The following is a 23,799-nucleotide window of genomic DNA, read 5'->3' as shown; positions in this document are numbered from 1 at the left end:
TAAAAAAAGATGTGCCGATGAAGAAAAGTTCTCTTTCCCGGAGAGTGATCCCATCTGATTCGGAAGTGATGGCGACGGCCAGTGGCAGTGGAATAAGGCACGGTTCTTCGTGGGTACAGAGGAAGATCAACTTGAGGCCACAACATCGGGGCGGCCATCTCATTACGGACGAGGTTGTGAAACAAATGCCAGAGATTTCCCAGTTCGCCGTCGGCCTCTTTCACATACAGAGTAAGCAACCGCTCGCACCTTCAGCTTCGTTCGTGCTTGGGGCTTACACGAGATTGCTTTTGACGTTATAAACTTTCGCACCTTCTCCTTAACCGATGGTTTCATCGAAACACGTACTATGGCACATTTACGGGGTGCTCACTTAGTGCTCTCGTGTGTGCCCGTGTGCTTTCGGAAAATCCACGAGCTTCAAAATAACCTCTCGGCCATCGTCCTTGAAAGTGGTCGTAGTTATCTGCTGATGTTCACATGATCTTATCTCATCTCACCCGCCGCGTCTCGACTACGCATATGCGCCTCTGCCCTGTCGTTTTATAAAAAAGATGTATGTGTGGGCAAAATGTTTTGATGCATTCTACGCCTGGTGGAACGTATCGTAATGTATATAAGGCTCTTAACTACCAGTAGCCGTTATCTGTATGTGCGCCATGTGCCTTTAGTTGCCCTAGGTGGTATCACCGGGGTGTTGACATTCGTGACAGGTCAAGCTCATATGGGCCAGTTGGTACCCTTGCACTCTGCCTTCGAAACGTACTGCCAGAAATGTTCTACACTAACTGCACTCCTCGAAGAACTGCCGAGAAGAGCAAACTGAACGTCTATAAGCCATGGATTAGGTACGAGAGAAAATTGATAGCTAACATGTAGCACTTACAGTACTGCCGGCAAAGATATAAACGTAATTTTGCAAACAAGTGTCAGGACAGAGAACGCCTGTCTGAAACGAATCTAAAGGAAATCACCCGAGTTAAAACAGAGTAGTTTGCTAGTCACGGAATTAAATCGCCCTATCTCTTTTACATGGGCAGAAAAAAAAGCCAACTAGGCGAGTTTTTCCAAAAGCACACCAAAAGTGGCACCCTTAGTGAAGCAGCAGGTGTCATAATGGTAGTTTGTGCTTTCTGACATGCTAATAAACAATTTCACTGACTTGGACATGGGCTTTGAAGATTAATGTCTTTGAGATGAAACCTGTTCGATGGTAGGCTTGTATCTCATGTTCTTACCTGACCATGCTTGCAGGCACCACCATTTGCTTTTGGTGTGCTTGCTATCCTAAACAGTGACATAAGACATCTAATATTGAAAATGTCCTCTATAGTTTTAGTCATGTAGTCTTTGTTCAGCACTAACCTGATGCCGTTTATAAGTCATTTTATGAAATGCTCAGGTTGTTCAAAAATTATTCTGCAATTCCCTGCAATGACCGGCCTCACGATCATGCTTTGTGCAGTTCTGATGTCCAAAACTCAATTATTTAACTCTTCTCTACATTTTCCATAGCGGTGAATTGTTTGTAGTAAGCATTCTACTGTCTCTTTTTGCTACTGTTCTTACCATGGACGCTTTTAACCTTTTCATGCTGTGCATCCTGTCACCACAAGTATGCTAATAAGTGAACATGCTTCTCTTCAGGCAAGAACTGCATTGTACTCTTACACATCATTACTGTTGTTTTTATATCAACCTCACTGGCCCACTTTTTGAAAGTGAAACTAAAATGCTGTCCTTTTAACAAGATACTTACAATAAAAGCAAGAATGGCGGCTCATGTTACTCGGCTGTCGCTATGATAGTGGCTTATAGTCAAAATGATTACATTGATTTCATTCACTTTTCCTTTAGAAAAACAGTTATATTAATATCTCAAAATGTTCTGGTGGTCTCACCATAATTTTTATGACTAAGCATGCACACGCTTTATTGGAAGGAACTATGAACATTCTCCTGGGCGGTAAAGTAACAAAATGTCATTATGCTTGTCCTTTTTACAGGTTACCTAATGACATTAATTTTCCACCAGGAAGTTTTTTTGATGTTATTTCATGACAAGAGCAGCTTGCTTGACTACTCGTACATTATAATCCCCGCCTGCTTGTTCATTTCGAACTTGTAATTCTGAAAGCTCACTGAAGTTTTGTGTTATATGTGGTCAGCGGAAGAGAAATAAATTGCGTAGTCATCATGAATGTTGCCCAGAGTTATCCAGAGGTTCATGAAAACACTTTAATTGTACACTGTATTGTTACTACCAAAACAGCCTAGCATTCACAGTGCTTCTTTGACTTGCCATTTTTCTTAGTTTTAAGTACAATAACATAGGTTCCCTTCATTTAGTTCCCAATGTGCTAGTCCTCTTTGTGGGCATGGTGTAAACAACGTGGGAACTGTTTATTCATAGGCTGTACACGTAACTACTTATTTTTGATGGTTTATTCTTAGGTAAAAGTGGATTAAACACACAAGGCAGTGTCCTAGTATAACACATTGACATCAAGAAAGAAAAGCCTCTGTGCAAAAATTGCAGTGACAGTCCACCCCAGTGGTGTAGCAGTTACGGCGCCTGGCTGCTGACCCAAAGGTTACGGCTACGATCCTGGTCACGGTGGTCGCATTTTGATGAAGACGAATTGGTAGAGGTCCATGCACTGTGCGATGTCAGTGCACGTTAAAGAGTACCACCAGATGGTCGAAATTTCAGGCACCCTCGACTGCGGCATCTCTCCTAATCTTATCGTGGTTTTGAGACGTTAAGCCCCAGATATTATTATTGTTGCATAAGTGACCATTTTACTTGTGAATTAACTTATGTTACTTCATGTGCAAAGTTTGGTTTATATTTTAGGATGCGCTTTGCCCCGTTCAATGCGGGTATTCGTGTTGTGATATGACCGTGTTTTTAACCCAGTGTATCAGCCCGAATTTATATTTGCTTGCTTGTAACGATGCTTAGCGTAATGTTGCATGTCAATGCACTTGAATTTTTCAGATCACATGTAGTTGCAAGCACTTTTGAACTTCCCTTATTTATCTGAAATTCGCAGGCAACATATTTTTTCTTTGTGGGTTTATTTCAGATCTTTTCTTTTTAAATCTTGGTGCTTATTACGCCTGTTGCATTTACTTTTTTTGTGTGTAAAAAATGAATAAGTTGTCTTCAACACACATTTCTCATTTGGTTTCAGTTATGCACACATCTGCAAGTTTGGCATTAAATGAGGTGAGCTGATCGTGACTATCACATTTTCGCAGGAACAGCTTTTGGTCATGTTGACACTGTCACTTTATATTTTTCTCTTTGTTTTTCTAGAACTGGGATCCAGATGTTCGGTGAGTTTAATAGAGGTTATACTTTTCGCATGCGACCCGCGCAGAATATGTGGCACAGTGTGTATTTAGTGGGTGCTGTGCACTAAGAAGCTCAGTAATGGTAAAGTATGTTGTGGTATGTATGGATGCAATATGCTTAGTCTTTTACCTTGCTTACTTTATCAATCAGCAGTAGCAGCTCAAATCTGTGCAGTGCATCCAACTTGTTCTCACAGTACTTTGATGTTCATTCAGACACAATGCAGGTACTCTGGTAGCATCAGACATGTTGCTTACAGATCTTTATGTGTTGCTTGCTAGTGAATCTTTTTCTGTAACATCACTGTATTCCTTTCTATTATTTCCAAGCTGTTTCCCCCTTTTCATTGTACTGACATTTCATATGTTACTAACACACAAGCTTTGTTGGCTTGTTGTTTGCGCTTTTTTAATTATTGGAGAAGGAACATATAGTCCCTTCACAATAATAGGACTTGCTTGCTTGTTCTAAAAGTTTGCTGATGCATCAGTTGTTTTACCTTTGTACAACTCTTATGCACTTTCAGAGATGATGTAGAGAACTTCATGAATAAATTAGTACCAGAGGTAAGCACAGTGACAGCTTCCAAATCTATCAACCAATCTTTCCTATGTCGTCTTTTGTGAGTAAATACATTTTCTTTTTACACATTCACAGAACCTACCTTACCAGCACTCCTGTGAAGGTCCTGATGACATGGTAAGATGCCCTTCAGTACAGAAATTGCTTTTGAGCGCGTGCACTTACAGCATGTTTTTTTCACGGAAGTTCTTATTGCCTAAATGATGAGGTGTCTGTGGACTTCATGAGTAAATGCTGATGGCAGTCAGCGAGCCGCTTGTGTTGCTCTGCAGCAGATTGCTCAGTGTCAGTACATTGTGCAATGTTCTAACCCGATGTTCTAACCCTGATCAGTTCATAGTGCACTTTCAGAATTTGAAAAGATGAACATGTACCAATCATTTCCTACTAAACGTACGTGAGTTTGGACACTGGTAGTTGGCAGCTTGCTATCTCCCTCTTTCCTCTGTGTCCTTGATTGTCTGTGTATGCGTGTCAAATAGATAATAAGTTAATAAACTGTTATGTATTTTTGTCATATTGACTTCAGAAAAGTTTTTCCCTAAACTCTGGCTTAATGTTCTCAGCAACCTCGCATATTATGACCTGCCTAGGTCAATGTTAAACACAATGGAAGCATTGTTGTGCTGGTTTTAAAAGGCAGAAGGAGAGAGTGATTCCATTGCCTGGGGGCTCTTTGTGGGGGCCTGCATCACATCTCCCAGTGATAGCTTGCTCGGACAATAGAAACCAAAATTCATCACTATATGTTGCCAAAAGTGCTGCAGGTGTTCGAAAGTGCTGGTGGTGCTATGCCACCTGTTTGATTATACGTATGGTGAGGGATGCTAATGAAAGCAATTTTGCACATGTTTTCTCGTGGCTTTCATAAATGTCTCGGCAAGTGACCGTGCTAACTTTGAAGAGGTATATTGAATAATCAGCTCCATAAAGGGTGGTCAAGGTTGCAAATTTAAATATTATGCGTAGAAGCTTTAATCGTCATGCAAATCATAGAGGAAAATATTGAAAGGAAAAATTGTCAACCACCCATTTGTAGCACAAACTTGCAATGCACTCCTTACTTATGTTCTTGTGTGGACATAATATATGGGAAGCAGCATGCTGTCAAGCAGATCTATAAATATACAGTTGTCAGAGAAGGTTACCTTACACTTGTGTCACACGGGTGCTTGGAAGTAAGGCCATTCAATCGATGATCTATTGACTCAACTCTCAAGCACGAGCTGCCATGCAGGCGGTTTGGAAGTCCACTGAGTCGACAGTGAATTGAGCCAACGAAGCACCCCGCAACTCCACTGAAACTTCCGATGGCTATTGAGTGACAGAGGCAGAAACAGCGCGGACGTGTTCTCTCATTTACAATGGGCTCATACTCATGATTAAAAGAAAAAAATGAAACCAGTGTGCTTTAAAAGCAGTATATGCGAGCATTGTAAATTATGTAATAGAGTATATTTGCCAACTTGGAAGGTGTGAATTGCATATATCTGTGACAGCAGCCACGTGCTGGTCTTCAGTGTGCTGCCTTGCTGTGTATCGCTTTCCATAGTCTCACTGCTCATAATTTAAAAGCTAAATATGCATTCACAATTACAAATAAATAATTTATTAAAATAGTTAAACGACTTCAACAGATATATTTGAGTTTTTAAGTGAATTTATATTGTTTAACTCGAGGTGACATGAATCCAAAAATAAGGATCCACGGTGCCTTACATCTGTTGTGAGAAATAACGTGAGCTATGGTGTAAACCACTCAGTGGCCATTCAAAACTGCCGTGTAGCAGTTGCGACGACTGCATCGAGTTCATATAGTTGTGGCATTTCGATGGCCAGCGCCTGGATAGCCTTTCGAAAGGGCCCATGTGACACGGGTATTAGCAAGGCAGGAGTTCTGCTATGCAGTGTCTGTCTCAACAAACTGCCCAATTTTTGGGCTTTAGCCCATCAGATACCAAGAGAAGCGAATGGATGGGCCTAAGAACAGAGGCAAAATTGCTGAAGCCGATGATTCAGTGGGTGGGGTTTGACAATAACTTAAAGAAAAGCTATTTGTAGATAGCGAGGGTGGCTTGTTGGCCATGTTGGTATAGTATGTTCATAAAGTTAAGCACAGCACTGAATTGGACAAGGATGGTACACAGAAAACACACAGAAGTGCCAACTTTCAACCATGATTTATTGGAAGCCCGATAACTGCAATATATAAAAATAAAAGGCAGACACTCAAGCATGCACAAATGTGGTGGCATGAAGAAATGACAATTATTTTCTTGATAGTGATAAAGATGGTGCACTGACACATTCTTGGCCTAGCTTATGTAATGTAGCCGATTTTACTATCGACTGCATGGTTTCATGCCTGTGCATACGAATAACCAAGCACTTGTCAAACGCAGGCGAACACCCACACATACAGCAATGTGCAGATAACAGACCATCACCTCTTTTCTTGACATTGTTTTTGTGCTCTCTAATCCTGTTGAGGCACTGCTCTATCTCTGCTCTGCGTAGTATTTTCCACACGACTGGGGCAGGTGGTACATGACACCTTTCTTGCATTGCACGTAACGTTTTCTGTGATTTTTGTCACAGCTGCGTGCTTTGCAAGCAGTTGGGTTACTGAGCCTGCACAATTTTCTCAGCTTGTTTGGAGCCGTGAAAGTTTGTAGGTGGTGCAGCACTAAATACGCACTTGGCAAGTTATATAAATGTGGTCAATAGATGGCAGTGGAGGTTCGGGTATTGATACTTTTAGAATGCAGGTATGCACATGATGAATATTCCCATATTTACGTGCCTTAAAGCAATGCAGTGGGCTTAACAGCCACATCCGATCACTCAGAAATGTAGGAAAGCAAGTTCACAAAGGCACTCAGAAATGTAGGAAAGCAAGTTCACAAAGGCAGTGCAAAAAGATGGAAAATAAATCGAAGGGAGTAGGAGGAGGAAAAAAGTTATGCCATCTCTTGCTAAAGGGAACCATGTATAGATGCTAAGCAGTGGACGCTAACGCTTACACTGGCGGTGACATTGACGCTGGCGCTCATTGCGGCCTTGCACTGGAGAAAAACCTGTGGAAGCCCAAAGAACGCAGTAGTGGACCGGTGTTTTCCTACTGGAACATGCCAGTCACTGCTAATGAGCAGCTAAAGATATAGGACTCCGATTGAGTAGAGACTTGCTGTCTGCTTTTAGTTAATGCGCACTTGCGAATTTTCGTTGTTCAATAACGCACAGGAAAAATCTCTCACCGGCTTTACATTGGAGGTGGAGATCGGTGCCTATATATACAGGGTGGCCAGTGAATGGTTGTGCAGCGTGAGAAGTCGGTTTTTTCAATCAAGAAACTTGCTAGCAGACACTGCCTGCGTCGGCAATGCGAGGCGAGAGAGGGGGGAGCGTAGGAGAGGAGAGAGGGTGAGGGGACGCGCATGCGCAGTCGGGTGTAAAGCCCGCTGGGAGGAATGCTTTGAGGAGAGAGGGGGAGGAGCAAGGGTAGGCTAGCAGACGCTCCCTGCATCAGCGGTGCGAGGCGAGAGATTAATGTGTAGCTGTTGAAGAGAGAGAAGGAGGAGAATTGCGCATACGTAGTGCGAGTGCAGACTCCGACGTTGATGCCGCGGGACAAGCAAGAGATGCTTAGCATCTAAAATCAGATGCCAAAATTTCCGATGTTCTTATATAATGATGTCTACTAGGCGAATTCGGAGCACCAGACTCGAAGGGAGCGCACCCTTGTCTGCCAGATCAGTTGAGCTTCCACAAAAATTGTAAGAGGAAATACAGTCTTTACCTCTCACTTGCTAATTAAGTGTTGTTGGCAACCACTTTGGTTGGATTGCCTCATTCTTGATGAGACAAGTATGAACCACCTCTCCACTAGTGCTTCATCAACCTAGCCAAATGATACAATTTTATGTTGCTGTATCATGAGAGCATGCTAAGAAATCCTCCCCAACTAGTATTTCATTTTCCCCCCAATTTCACTTAGACGTAAAGTAGTGTAGAAACATTCGAAAAATATGCGATTCGATTTGCACTCACACTGCAATATTTGAATTCGCTTAGCAGCCCAAATTTTGCGATTCACACAGCTATACTTACTTGGTCATGCTTTCCAGTGTATTTTCCCACAGAGCACTAGTACGGAATTAGTATGTGTTTTTTCACCGTGACTCGGTCAGTGACTACATCTACATCCTCAGTATGCAACAAGTGTGACAGTGAAAATTTGCATAGCACACATTCGGTTCGTAATTTGTTAGTAATTAGTATTATGAAGTACATGATATTTGTTAGCAAACTGGCTTAAAGCATGCGATTCAGTTCCGCAGTGTTGTCATTGCTCTTTCATTTGCATAGGAAATGACAATCCCAGTCCTCCTTTGCTGTGCAAGATATTTGACAGACACTGCTGCTGATTAAATTCACTATTCTGCTTCTGCTCTTTTCTCCTGTTGCAGCCTGCCCATATCAAGGCTATTCTGTTTGGGTCGAGCCTGTCCATTCCGATTACGGATGGCAAGCTCAACCTGGGCACCTGGCAGGGCATCTGGCTCTGCGAGCATAGAAACAGGGCAGGTCAGTTGACTTTTGTGATGAAGCACACCTCAGACTCGTTTGTTCCCCCTCCCCATTCTTTTATGTTGCATGTGTATGGTTCATACTGTCTTTTTAACCCTTTGCATTCTGAAACCTCTATCCACGTATCAATAGCTCGGTCTGGAACTAAAGAAAACAATGCTCAAGTGAAAAAAGTTCATTCACTCCTTTAGGAATGGTGCACAATGCAGCGAGAAAACGCGTGCGTGACTCAACCACAAACTTCCTGAGCAGTGACTGACCACAGACGGCTGTGGCCATGTTGTGTTGTTAGGAGAGGTACAACAACATACTGCGAAAGTTTAGCTTTGTGTGCCTGTGTAGTAACACAGCTATTTCAATTAAGGAAAGGAAGTTGTAAAAGTGTAAATCTGTGTACAAATGTAGAATTGCAATAAATTACATTGTGAGTGCTCAGTAATTTACTGCTCATATCAGTCCATACATTCACAGAATTATGTCTTCTTATGTAGCTGGATTACACCGTGACACATAGAGACCAAAGTCGACAATTCATTAGAGTAGCTCAGTAGGAGTGCAAAAATGTTCCAAAAGCCGGGTGAGTAAATGATTAAAAATATACGCTAGCTCGGGAACATAGATGGGGCAAGAGAAAGCTTCTTGAGTCATAGATCATTTACCGTGATAGGTCGGCGTTCAAAAACAACTGTGGCCCCCTACAAAGACATACGAAACTAGAAGTACACTGGGTGACCTTCGCTCATTTGGTGTCGGTGCATACTGAAGATGTCACCCACATAGGTGGCGAAACGCCTGTGTAGTTTTTGTTATATTTTGTTGTGTTAGGTTGGAGCATATTTTCAATCACTAGCTTAGTAGCTTAGCACTGCCTATCTGAATGCTGCTGGTATGATCTCAACACTGGCAGTCTTATTTCAAAGGCTAAAGTACCCATTAAACCACAGAATATTGTTAGAAATCTACCAGTTTTTTTAATGACTTCAATGTTCAAAATAGAAATATACAGGTGAAAGCTTTTTATGGCAGATAATGCTTTTTTTGTCATTTTTAGCACTGTCGTGTAATACTCCATACCTGGGGCATCTGAAGCACATTGCAAAATAAATTCTTGCAACTCCAGAAAATAAGGGTTTGAAGAATGATGAAACACAACACCAACATTCTTATCACTCACGCTTTTATAATCTGAAGAAACAAAAATTTATTGTGCAAGAACACCACACGGATATGCTATGTTCGTTTATATTGCGCGGTAAATGCAAGTCGCGCATTTCGCCGTTTAGTTTGCATAGTTATTCAATAAAAGTGCCACTCACAGAACCCATGCTGTCAACTATTTTTACTTAGCCAAACACTATTTGATGAGCTGGGCTTTTAAGAAGCCTCTTGGAATTCTTCGAAGAGCCATGACTAACACAGGTCGTCATAGGAAAAAAAAAAGTGGCTACTGGTCATGAGAACCTCAGGTTGTCAAGAAGGGGTGAAGAGCTTGTACTTGATTTTTTAAGCTTAGTAAAATGTTGGTGGAATTGATGCTTGTTAGTATGGAGAAAGAAATAACGAACAAGGTTAAATGCAAGGTCTGCTGTGGTGGTGTACCGGTTACAGTGCTCAGCTGCTGGGCCGAAGATCGTGGACTTGATCCCAGTCGCGGCGGTCAAATTTCGATGGAGGTGAAATGGTAGAGGCCCATGTGCTGCGCAATGTCAGTGCTCTTTAAGGACACCCGACTGTCAGAATTTTCGGAGCACTTCACTGTGGAGTCTCTCATAATCATGTCGTGGTGGTTTTGGGATGTGAAACCCCAGATATAGTTATTAAGAAGGTTAAAGGCTGAGAGGGAAGCACGCTGGGCAAGAGCTAATCACGAACTCTCATATCCCACTACTAGAGGCGACACGTGGCCAAGATAGTAATACGAGAAACGTTGCTCCCTTCTGAAATCACTGTTGACAATTTTTAGGTCATTTTCATTCCTACTCAACACTCGACTATGTCCCCGTTTTTTCTTTTTTCAGGCTCCAGAAAAGTGGTGGTGACAATCAATGGCTCCTTGAAAGACTGAAGGGTAGGGTGGTGCGATGACTACACAGACTTTGCCTCGAGGCAGCCACAAGACTCTCCTTGCGGGATTGCAGTGACTGAGGGTGAAATTGTGCTGTAGCTGTGCCAGGGCAGTGTGGAAGCAAGGAAAGCCCATGGAGTACACGGCTTTTCGCAGCCACTGCCACAGATGTCAGTGACCAGCGAAGGCAACACCCCATGCTGCTTTTCTGCAGGCACAGAGGAAACTTGAAAGGACATTTGAGTATCCCTTATCATCCAGCTTGCTATTGATTACTTTTCTGTGTCGCTTTTTTATTTCTTCTTTTTAATTATTTACATTGATGTTTGTTGATCATCGGTGCTATGTACTTCATCTTATTCAAACACCTTTGCAGCTGTGCTGCCTTAACGCAGAGCAACAGCTTGTTTGATACTTCTTGTGTCAGTATGAAGCTATGGTTTTTGGGTCAGTTTTGAATCTATGGTTTTTTAGATGTGGCACATGCAATCAGCAGCAGCAGACTTGAAAATCATAAAAAAATTTTTTCCCTCTGTAAAAAAATATTATTACGACTACAGCCCCTCTACGTCAGTTGTTTAGACATATGCTTCAAAGATGAGGTCAGTGGTCATTGAGACGTCAATCTGTTCAGACACATTTTTTTCCTCACAACCACGTTTGGTCAAGCTATTGGCACCCGTGAGTTCAAGTGAGAATACATGGACAGTTCTCTACGTGACCTGCGTGCCTGTGCAGCTGTGCTACTGCACCAGAATGTTTATTGGCATTTTCCTTTTGCAACTCATTTACTTTACACATTCCACCTTTGGCTTGAAGGTTCTCCGTGACCTGCTGCAACAGTGAGAAGCCATTAGATGTAGACGTCTTGACACCGACATCACCTCTGTGCTGCGAATGCAGGCTTGTAATTAATTGACCATGCTAACTGTGTACATACTTCTGGTAGCACGGTCACAAATTTCCTAACATTAGTAGGACGCTCCGGTCCATTGAAGTGACACACCATGGTTGTTGCTTACAGTGCTAGTCTCTCGGTCTCTCTCTCTCTCCCGTTTTGTACCACACAGTAATTTCAGGGTTGTGCAAAATGACGATAGCTGTCTTTGTGAGTGGAGCATTGACAGCTGTGTTGGCCTTATTACGGGCCACGAAAATGTAGCATATTTCCGAGAAACGACCCCACTTAGCATGCACTTGGAAACGTTTGGGCACTGAGCTCCTTTATTTGTGGGACTTGTGATGGAATGATGCATTCGGTTGTGCTGGGAAGGTGACGAAACAAGGAATGCCTTTTAAGTGCAAGGTGTCTGCAAAGTCCTGCCATTACTTTTCTACTCTGCTTTCTAGCGCCCCTCATGCTGAGCTGCTTGTACATAGCGCGACCAGAGTGGTACCTAGCGCAGGACTGGCATACTTTTGTTTGAGTGAATCACATCCATGCCAAGCTTTGGTCAATTTATGTGCCACAGCTTGTTGCACTCTGTGTTTTCTGTGAAGATTTCTCAGATTGGCCTTAAGACCACTGCAGAAAACTGGCACGAACACAGCCTGTGCCCTTTAAAAAGGCGTTGGGAAGCTAGATTGAAAATTTTGCGATTCCCTACGGAATGTCTTGGCGTTTTGCTTAGCTTGTTCTGCATAAGTCGTGTAAAATGTACCTGCAGTTCTCCAGCTATATTCGAGGGTCTTTGCTGTTGAATTCCATGAGCGAGAGATGTAGTAGCCCATAAAACTGGGGGCACAAGATGGTGGCACTGCTACTCATTATTGCCAACTGTGAACTCCCTCCCCCTCTTTATTTTTTTTTGTGTAATGTGGGTCTAGCATTTTTATTGCTTATCACCGTTTTCTCTATGATTATGGAGTCATTTGTTTTTCTACGCACATATGATGTTGGAACAAAACTACTGTAATATAGACAAACCATATGGCTCATATGTAGATGTATGTAGTTGCAAACTGTTTTCTCACCATTAGCTGTAACTACAACTAATGGTTATACAGGTGGTTTGTAAGTGTCAGCCTTCAAATATTCTTGCTGTGGCTACAGCAGAGACTGGATGTTAAGGGCAAATATCGGTTCACCTAAAGCACACAAGATCAGTAGTATCTACTTGCATCTAATTTTCACTTACACGAGGCAATATAGGGACTGTAAGCCTTAGAATTAGCATGCTTTTGAAATGTTGAAATGAATGTTGCCTCTGCCAGAAAGCATTTATGGAAACTGCCAAATTGCCATCTCGAGTTGTAAGGCCAACAGTTACAAAATTGAGGTTTGTCAGCCTGTACAGCTTACATATAGCATATTGATGACATGAGCTGGGTTGGTTGGTTAATTTACCTGCACACAGAAAAAAACATTGCTGCTTGAAAAACATTTTCACAAGTCGATTTAACCAGCTGCCTCTATACTACTAACTCTCTCATATACATACCTATTTGTTATAAAGGCAATACATATGCACATAATAGCATATCACAAATACTCCATTGTGAGCCAGTTTCACTGTGTTTAACAAAAATACGCAAAAGTGATTAAACATACCTTTCTGCTAAACATAACTGCTTCACTGATAAGTGAGGCTTGTGATGCAGCAGTCTTATTTCCAGGTGCTGAGCCATGGGATGAGCATGTGTACAAAATAGGACAGCGTGACATTTTAAGTCATTTCAGTTACTGGATTGGATAAAATGAGATGTAAAAATTATATTTTTCCTGGTGGTCTATACAAATCTCTGTGTAGATGATCCCAAAGACACTGGTCACATGGGCTTTTAATTCTATTGAATAAGGGTCATTCATCCTCCAAAGACAACGTTAATTGCAACAGCAGTAGCAGCCAAATTTCAATTTCTGCTGCAAATTGATAAGTGGCGGCGTGCTCCCGACTCTGCAAGCCAAATGTCGTTACCGAGGACGTGGTGTAAATTTGTACTTGTGGAAATATATCTGAACACTCCGAATCAGAAGTAGGTATTGTGTGTTGTGCACTTCTGTGCACGAGCAGTTATAAAGCTTTTCGCAAAGTGCTGGGCCACTATAAAATGCGCTAGGATGCTCTGTCATACATTTATTGTATCGCACTTCACGTGAAAATCTCTCGCGGCATATTTGTCTCGAGCCTTATCTTGGCTTATTGGTGTGCTTGGGAACTTGCTGCAGGTACGATTCACACAAAAATTAAGGAAAAGAAAAGCACATCCGAGTTCCTTTTGGTTGCATGGGTTTTGAAGAAAATATTCCACGCACAAATTAGCTCCACTACGTTAGCAACATGTCATGTGACAGTGGGAACACGTTGGTAACTGGTCTGACTTAGTCATACATTGAACTGTTTACTGCAGCCTCATTACTACTTGCACACCTACAGGAATTGTCCAATGCGCGGCCTTTTTTTTTTTCCTGCGCAAGCTTCTAGATGCGACAGTGTTCTCTTGCTTGCATGTTTGTTTATTTTTGTCTCGATTGTGATACTTGGATGTAGCTCCCCATTGAAATTTATGTATGCAGTGTTGCAATTCCTTCCTTATATTTTCCACATTGTACAGAAATTATGCAAAGCTAACGTGGAATCTGCATCATTTTCATACAAGTAATACAGGAAGCTATGAAACTGTGACTGGTTGCAGAAGTGCATGACTATAGCTCTCTCTCCAGTGTTTTATCGTGACATGATGATACAAAAAAATTGATGACTCATATAGTCTTTATTTGGTCAAGAAAAGTAAAATTGTGGGCAGCAGCCATTATGCAATGTGCAATGTGTGTACACTGGTGTGAATGGTAAGAGTGGTAGATCCTGTGAAAGTAGATGAAGCTGCGGGGAGAGGGGATATATTTATGTCTTGTTTGTTTGTTCTTACAGAGGCCATAGCTTTGCTATATTACTCGAACTTTTGCTCTTTTGTAACAGTATAAGAACTCGGCAAAATGAATTGCTGTATTTGTTATACACTCAGACCGCCTTATAACAGTTATATCTGCCACAAAAATGGTTCATTATATCCAAAAATTTGTTATAAACATATACTTGCAGCACTGTGTCTGACAGAGCCATCTTTTATTTACTTCATTATAACCGATAATTTGTTATATCGAGGTTTGAGTGTAGCTCATTTGAAACATTAGTGAAAGAAAGATTGAATGTTTATTCTTTACTGTCCTCGCCATTTTACTAGTGCAATTGAATTAACGAGATCTTTGTGGCTGTGTGTTGTGGTCAATATCTAAGACGGCTATGTTTTTAAAAATTGTTGGCAATAGGTTTCAACTGTGTTCACAAAAATTTAACTAAGCTGAAGTATATTTTTGGGTATGTTCAAGCTATGCACACTTGCCTGAGGATGCTGTTACCGAATCGAAACTTGTCAATATTTTTCTGTTTTGCACGGCTCCAGAGTGAATGAGGGCACTTTTGGTGACAGTCATTTGTTCTTGAGCCCAGTGTGTTGCCAGAACCAATGTTTCAACATGCAGATTTGTCTTCTTCGAGGCTTTAACTTGACGAAGACAAGTTTGCTTTTTGAATGTCTCCAGCTACACACTGTTCTAGAATTTTTCGTCAAATGGTGTGTTTGTAAGTAGCTTGTTTGTGTTGGTGAGGTGGGTGTTTGCTTGAGGTTCTTCAGTGGCTGCTGGCCTTTTATGCAAGAGCATAATTAACTTGGAGCAGCATGCATTTCACATAATTGCTACCCACTCTTGCATCTCCTCAGCTACTGCCCACAGCCACACTTCCCAAGCTCTGTACAAGCCCCGATAAGAGCGGGTACTCACAACCTGTGGCAATGCAGTAATGGCAACAGGCTGTCTAACAAAGAGTACCTTTTGACTGGATGAGAGCAAAACATATCATTTGAAGAATATGTATCAGAAATTTGCTGTTAAAACTTTCTCATTTTGGCGTGCGAAAGCAGTTTCTGCAATGCGTGTAGACCGTGTACCTTCATAATGCCGGCGCATGTGTCGGTGTATGTGTGTATAAAATGTGCATTGGTGCAGAGCCACCCACAGTTTTTCTTTCTCCCAGAGTTTCCAGAGTAGCACTTTAAAAAAATTGAGGGGAAAATAGTTTATTGTGAGGCTGTTGCTTGTGAAAGAGAGAGAGAGAGAAAAAAAAAAGAGACAGTAATCCCAACTGTGCCAACGGTCACTGTTACAAGACCAACAGGCAAACGATGACATGCTTTTGACTGTTGTTCCTACGGCCTCTGTGTTCTGGCTTCTCTTCGGTTACATGCTGGTTTCTTCTTGCTGTTGGTATAATAACACTTTTTGCTCAAGACCTGAAGGATGCGTAGGCATTCTCAATCCATTCAACACAAGCAGACGAGGTCTTTTACCCAGTCTTCCTACGAGACCTCTTGCTGTTATTCTTGGGATCTCTCTTTTGTTAAATAAAGGCTCACAGGCATAATTCTCAACTGCTTGCCACGTGTGCTGTGCAGTGAACTCAAAAGGGTTGGCTACGTAGTCGAGCACTTCCAGAAAAAAAAAAAAAAAAGGTCGATGAGAGGATGTGTCCAAATAGGACAATCTGAAAGGCGTCAAATGTAAAAAAGCGTGCAGAGCATGGAAACGAGCACTAACCAATTTTCACTTAGGTGTCACCATCTGTGGACATTGACAGAACGGCAAGCTTTGCTGTGCTTGTTTCCCCGAGTCTCTTTTCAATCTAGGCATTTAATGCTCCACAAGGCAACTTTTTATGCAATAATAAAGTGTGATATATTGGTCCAAGGTTGCACCTGTTAATTGTCGTGGACTGCTTGGACTTATGCAGCAATGCTAGTCTACATTGAGAAAAGAAAAATAGAAGTAGTCAACCAGATTGTTATTGCCAGTAAAGTCATTTGCATGGCAGATACTTCCTGCTACAGGTAAATGGGCAAGTAGCTCTTGGTAGCTGTTGGTGTTGGCCATTGAACACACTGTAGTCAAAACAGAATGTGGCCAAAAATTTGTGGAAGTTATGACGTGAACCATTGGCCTTGCTATGGCACTAAGCACCAATGTGCGGTTGGTGTGGAAAACGATGCAATAGAGTGTGTTTAGTTTGTCTATACCCACATGTACATGAAAGACTGAAATGAGCTCCCTATTGAGAATTATGCATCAATACATTGCAAAATATGTCTATGGTCCTGAAAAATATCTAATTGCATGATTTTTTTCAAGTGATGATCTAGTCTCGTCATTCTTACTTTTCCTGTGAGGAAGACGCCGATTCTGTCAAGATTTTTGGGCTACTTCTCCCAGCGTGCAAATCTTTTTGCTAGTAGTGCTGTTGTAGAGAAAATGTTAAAGAAGCACTAAATCAGCTTAGACTGACTGAATTTTCTGTCAAAACTCATTTTCAATGAATCCAGTATGTTCGGTTTATGACTGGAGGTAAGGCAAAAGTTATGTTTCAACTGTCATCAGCTCTTTGTTTCCCCCCCTTTTCTTGCTCCACATTTCTGACTATGTCAGAGTGCAAGCCTATTAGTACAAATAAAAATAAGCATGTTCAAGCACTGCTTAAATCTATGATATTTCAGTTTGCAGACATGGGAATACAACATATTGTTCACCTTAGCATTTTTTGGGTTGTGGGAATTGAGGCTGGCCCGCTGCCTTTGCGCGGGCTTTCCCGCCTTTCTCCAATTCTCATGTCCCGACATGTCTGCCCTCCTTTGCTGTCAGCCGCGCTGGGGAGAGCGGAGTGACGTTTAACTCCCTCACCCGGAAGCGGATGTTGACTGTGGCGCCGCGCGCGGGGACCGCCGAGAGGTTTTTCGCGCGCTGCGTCGGGAGCGGTGGAGTACAGTCCGGGACTTCAAACGGTGAGCCACGCATTCTTTTCCGTCCGTCGAGTCCCGTCGCTCGGGGCTCGTCGGAGTTCGCTGACGGCGCCTCGCGCCCGATGCGAACGCTCACCTTTTGTTGCCCCGCTGCGTACTCACGGCCGAAGGGCAGTACGGTGTCCTAGTGCGTGGCCTAGCTACGCCGACCCGTCTCCCTTCGAAGCCAACGCGAGCGCCTTTGCCCTCGCTCGAGCAACCGGGCCCCTTTGTCCCGGTGTCTCCGTGGATCACTTTTACCGCGGAGACGTGCTCGTGGCATCCCTGTGTAGTACTTTGTGCCCGTGGCGTGGATAAGCCTATTTGCTTTCCCGCCGCGCCTTTTGCAACGGGCTGTACTGCGTTTGGTTGCCACAATAAAGTGTTGCGACTTGAGCAATATCGTGTTTCCCGCCACGGCGAAGGTTAACGCGTGCCCTGCGGCTCGCTAAGACCGGACCCACGCTGGTGGCCGTACTCCTTCGGGATACGTGTACACCACACTGGCGCCCAACGCGGTATCAAAAGCTCTAGCTTTTGACTGCTCTTAGCGAGTCAGTTCGCCTGCGCGATTCGGGCTCGTCGCAACATGTCTGCTTCGTGGCATGCCGCGTTGCACAAAGAGGCCACCGCCTCTATCGACGGGCGCCCTTCGGCGCTCGCTTGTGTCGTCACCCCTTTTTGTGGTGTATGCACTCCTACGTGGTAGCTGACGCGCTATCTCGTGCCCCCTGTTGTCTGCCGAGAACCTGGATTTCGGTGCGACGGCCGCTCGCGGTGCCTTAGCACATGCAAGCGTCGGGGGCGAAACAGCAGCTTCGCCGCCATTCGGCGAGAAGGGGGAGTCCCCATGAGGACGACCTTGGCTGCTATCCAGGTAAGCGGCGCACTGCGTAGCGGCCGAGCGGGGGAACTTTCCGAAGGCCACCGTGCCGAGAGCGAACCCGCGACGCCGTGCACGCGGCGGTTGCTGCGGTCCTGAGTGGGCGCGATACCAGACTCCCCCATTTTGGGAGAATGGGAATCGCTTTCAGCAGCGAAGAGCTACTGAAGGCTCAGCAAAGTGATCCGTTTCGAGTCTCGGAGGGACGGAGCGCCGTATACGCTGCTTGCTTTGCGGCGGGCGCCGTTAAACCGTCTTGAGAGGCGCGCCGTTACGCTGCTTGTTCTGCGGCGGGCGCGATTAGGGGGCTCATACAGCGTGTGTCGCTGAGTCCCCGGCGGATTCATTTTTGCTGGACCATGACGGGCTCCTGCGGAACTATATAGCCACTGACGACGAGTCCAGCGACCCGTTTAAGGTGGTTATGCCCAAAAGTCTGAGAGCCGCACTGTTGCGATCCTCTCACGACGAATCCATGGCCGGTCACCTGAGTGGCTCGAAAGTTTTTGCAAACTGAGCGATGTTGTGACCTGGCCCGGCACGAAGCGTGGTTTTTATCGCTATTCCGTGCCTGCCACGTCTGACAAACGGTTGAGCCAAGGGTTGGAAAGCCGCCCGGTCTTATGAACCGATTGTCAGTGAGCGTCCGTGGCGCGTACTAGCTGAAAGATCCCCTTTGGGAAAACTCAGCCGTGCCCACATCGCAGACCTGAAGCCCTTTGTCACGGTCTGACGAGCTCGCGCCAGTGCCCTGCGGCACTTCGCGCCAGCAACGGGGCACACCCGGAGCGGCGGACCGCATTCGGACCCCGCGCCGGTATAATCTGAGGAAGCGGTCACCTTTGTGATTTCGCGCCGGACGGCGGACTTCTCCGCAACCGAAGGCCCTCAGTTTACTGTCTAGCCTCAGTATAGGTTAGCTTCTTTACGGCCTTTTCTCGTAAAGAAGTTGACCCCGCCCTGTCTGCTGCCAGTGTTTCTTTTTTTTTTGAAGTGTTCATGTGTATTTTATGTTTTTTTGTCTAATATTAAGTGTTATTTGTGTTTTATTTTTTTGTCATATGTTGAGTGTCATTTTGCTCTGTCTTTATTTTTTTTTCCCGTGTTCGTTTCGTCTACCGCGAAGGGAGCTGTGTGTGACCTTGAGTGTCGGTGCTTGCCGGGAGGGAGAGACGAAGGACGCTTTGCGCCTACGCTCGCGCAGCTGTCGGCGGTGTGTGTGCGTGCGTGTGTAAGTGCGTGACGCTTCAGTGCGAGCCCGCGAAGAGTGCGTCGGCTTCCCCCATCGATGCGGACACGGGAGGTGCTGGGGGGGCATTGACATCAGACCGTCTGGCTGTGCTCTGCTCTCGGCCGTCGCTGAAGAAGCCCTGCTGCCTTTTCCACCATGGCTCCTGCGCGAGGCCAGCTGAAAGCAGCTATATGCTGCTGGCCAACGCCAGGGCGCCTCGCAGCCAATGTCGGTTCGGCCTCCCTGACTACCGGAGAGGCCCGGCTTCCCGCAACGTCCAGCTCCCTCATCGAGCCAGAAATGCGGGGCCTCCGAACAACCGAAGCGGCTTTCATCGGACTCGCGGCTGATCAAGAGCAGCAACGAGCCATCAGTGAGCCCTCCCGTACCTCTGACCTCGCACTCGGGCATCGCAACCAGCGGACACTGTCACGCCTTTCCGCACCTCCGCGCAGTGGACGCTATCCCGCTTTAGCACCGCGAACACTAGTGCCACGTTTCTGTGCTCCCTTCCGCAGTTATTTGTATAGTGTCATGTGTTTATTTTTGTTAGTTATGTTTTGTTTCTCCTTTGTAATAATTTTTTAGCAGCAGTAGCAGGGCTGGACTGAGGTTAGCTGTCGCTCATAGCAGTGTCATTTTAACTGCATGGGTGACGTCCGGCTGCCTTTTGCAGACCGGTAAGGGCAAATTTAGGAGAGGGGGATGTGGGAATTGAGGCTGGCCCGCTGCCTTTGCGCGGGCTTTCCCGCCTTTCTCCAATTCTCATGTCCCGACATGTCTGCCCTCCTTTGCTGTCAGCCGCGCTGGGGAGAGCGGAGTGACGTTTAACTCCCTCACCCGGAAGCGGATGTTGACTGTGGCGCCGCGCGCGGGGACCGCCGAGAGGTTTTTCGCGCGCTGCGTCGGGAGCGGTGGAGTACAGTCCGGGACTTCAAACGGTGAGCCACGCATTCTTTTCCGTCCGTCGAGTCCCGTCGCTCGGGGCTCGTCGGACTTCGCTGACGACGCCTCGCGCCCGATGCGAACGCTCATCTTTTGTTGCCCCGCTGCGTACTCACGGCCGAAGGGCAGTACGGTGTCCTAGTGCGTGGCCTAGCTACGCCGACCCGTCTCCCTTCGAAGCCAACGCGAGCGCCTTTGCCCTCGCTCGAGCAACCGGACCCCTTTGTCCCGGTGTCTCCGTGGATTACCTTTACCGCGGAGACGTGCTCGTGGCATCCCTGTGTAGTACTTTGTGCCCGTGGCGTGGATAAGCCTATTTGCTTTCCCGCCGCGCCTTTTTGCAACGGGCTGTACTGCGTTTGGTTGCCACAATAAAGTGTTGCGACTTGAGCAATATCGTGTTTCCCGCCACGGCGAAGGTTAACGCGTGCCCTGCGGCTCGCTAAGACCGGACCCACGCTGGTGGCCGTACTCCTTCGGGATACGTGTACACCACAGGGTACGTGTAAGCCTCTTCTAGCAGAACAGAAACTTTTTCTGGTTCTGTAAGATTGTAAGTTACTGATGCAGCTAAAAAAAAAAAAAAAAGCTGTGTCCTTTCTGTTTCTCACTGAATTCATACTTCCACTTTGAGCCAAATGAGTTAAGCAGTGTAAACAACAGAGCTAAAGAATGAAAGACGTGGTCTTCTTTGTAATGTTATTCAGCACTATGTTACTGCAAGCCTTAACAAGCTGAATTTCCCACTTTAATAAAGTAAGGTTAGTTCTGGAATGTACACTTCTATTAATGGAACTGTCGAAACTCGCGTGGCTCCGTCTATATAACGAACCTGCTTCCTTCCCCAGCCATCTTATTCCATGGCGAAGTCATCACTCCTTTGAGGAAATTGATTCTGTTTCCTCCGGTCACCTACCTGATAGCTTGCCATCATCTCACGTAAACACCATTACTCCTGATACCGCTCCCACTTCATCTCCCAAAACATTTTCCCCAGCGATTGACCCTGAACTTCCCGCTGCACAGTGTACCCAACTCCTGGTTCTGCTTCATTGCTACTCGATCGCTTCAGGATGTCGTCTCACCATAGCCAACCTTCTTTGGGTCGCACGTCTGCCATCGTTCACCAAATTCAACACCAGTAGCGATGCACCATTGCCCCAGCGCCCATTACCGAGTTTCTCATGGTGAACGCCGTGTCATTGATGATCAGGTGAACGATATGCTTCAGCATGGCGTAATACAACCTTCAAACAGGCCTTGGGCGCCTCCGGTTATGCTGGTGGAAAAAAAAGGATGGCAGCATCAAATTCTCCTTTGATTATAGGCATCTCAAGAGCACGGGAAAGGATGTCTGTTTGCTGCCCAGAATCAATGACTCCCTCAATTGCCTGCAAGGAGCAGAGTTATTTTCTTCTTTAGACTTTCGATCGTGCTACTGGCAGGTCCCTATGAATGAAGCTGACTGCTCCAAGACTGCGTTTGCAATGCTTGACAAATTGTACGAGTTCGACGTGATGCCGTTCGGCATCTGTAATGCGCCTGCCACCTTCGAACATCTTGTAGACAAAATCCTCAGAGGCTTTAAATGGAACACATGTCTGTGCTATATGGATGATGTCTTCGTTTTCTCGAAGGACTTCGACTCCCACCTCAGCCGCCTTGCAAGCATCCTGACTTGTTTTACAGACGCTGGACTGCAGCTGAGTTTGAAGAAATCCCACTTTGCCGCCCGCCGGCTTACTGTTGTTAGCGAGCACGGTGTTCGTCCTGGTCCAGCCAAACTTCGTGCTGTCGCGGACTTTCCCAAGCTGGCTACACTAAAAGAACTTCGCAGCTTTAAAGGCCTCTGTTTATGTTTTCGCCGTTTAGTGTGCAATCTTGCCACCATAATCGCACCCCTGACACAGCTACTTGCCAACAATCAAAACATCTCGGGGTGGTCTCCCGCATGCGATGAAGCATTCGCCTCTTTACGCCATCTTCTCACATTACCACCTATCTTACGCCACTTTGACCCAGACGCTCCAACCGAAATTTATACGGACGTTATTCTTGCCCAGCGTAAATCTGGTTTTGATGACTATGTCGTTTCCTATACAAGTCGCACCCTCACTGAAGTGGAAAAGAACTACTCAGTCACAGAAAAGGAATGTCTTGCCATCGTTTGGGCAATCGCAAAGTTCTGACCTTACGTATATGGCCGCCCACTCGATGTCATTACTGATCTACGCATTGTGTTGGTTGGCGTCATTATAAGATTCATTTGGTCGCCTAGCTCGCTGGGCGCTTTGCCTTCAAGATTACGACATCTGTGTAGTTTATTGGTCAGGCTGCAAGCATTCGGACGCTGACGCTCTTTCTCGCTCGCCACTTCTTCACGATCATGTTACAGCGTCTGTTTCCAGCTGTGAATGTTCTTCACTTGAACATGCCAACATGTCCTCTGAGCAACGTCAGGATCCATGGATAGCGTCTTTCCTAGAGTACCTGCCTCAGACGTCTTCATGTACTAACAACTGTTCACTTTGACGATTTGCCCGCCATTTCACAATCTGCGACGAACTTCTGTACTGGCGAAACGACTTATCTAATGGGTGCAAATGGTTGTTGGTAATCTCTCGCCATCTAAATTCCGACGTCTGTGCCTCCTTCTACACAAGTCCGCAATGCACCCATGCTGGTGTGGTGAAGGTGCATGATTTTATAGATTCGATACGCCTAGCGCGGTATGTACTGCTTTGTTCGGCAGTACATCTGTCATGTTCCTTGTGCTAACACCGGAAGAGCTCCCCTCGCACGAACACAGGACCACTTCACCCACTGCCTTGTCTTTTTTGGTCTTTCGACCGCATCGGAATTGAATTGTATGGTCTCCTACCATACGCACCAAATTGAAATATGGGTCATCGTAGCCGTAAATCACCTTACGCGCTATGCTGAAACTTCGGCGCTTCCCGAGGCCACTGCACGTGAACTCGGCTTGTTCATTCTGCGCAACCTTGTCCTTCAGCATGGTGCACCTCGAAAGCTTCTCAGTGACCATGGGCATTCCTTTTAGTCCGAAGCTGTAGAAGCCCTAGTGTGCGAATGTAACATCGTGTTACACAGCATATCACCCCTGAACTAAAGTGATGACCGATCAATTCAATCACACGCTAGGTGACACGCTCTCCATGTATGTTTCCGATGACCACATGAATTTGGACTGTATACTGCCATTCGTTACTTATGCTTGCAACAGTGCCATTCAATCTACAACTGGATTTTTCCCGTTCTTTCTTCTTTATGGTCGGGAAGAACCTTTCTCGTTC

General features: G+C 45.1%; 1 protein-coding gene across 1 annotated transcript; it reads left to right on the top strand.

Moving 5' to 3' along the window:
- Window positions 1-16,028, top strand: LOC119159591 (UPF0047 protein YjbQ). The gene is made up of 7 exons (XM_037412394.2): window positions 1-231; window positions 3,198-3,232; window positions 3,323-3,342; window positions 3,888-3,927; window positions 4,019-4,060; window positions 8,413-8,530; window positions 10,552-16,028. The coding sequence occupies exons 1-7, from the start codon at window positions 18-20 to the stop codon at window positions 10,596-10,598; spliced, it is 516 nt and encodes a 171-aa protein (XP_037268291.2). The 5' UTR covers window positions 1-17; the 3' UTR covers window positions 10,599-16,028.
- Window positions 16,029-23,799: the final 7,771 nt, after the last annotated feature.

Source organism: Rhipicephalus microplus, chromosome 1, assembly GCF_043290135.1.
Source record: "Rhipicephalus microplus isolate Deutch F79 chromosome 1, USDA_Rmic, whole genome shotgun sequence".
NCBI classification, from domain to species: domain Eukaryota; kingdom Metazoa; phylum Arthropoda; class Arachnida; order Ixodida; family Ixodidae; genus Rhipicephalus; species Rhipicephalus microplus.
This window is presented reverse-complemented; position numbering and strand designations above follow the sequence as displayed.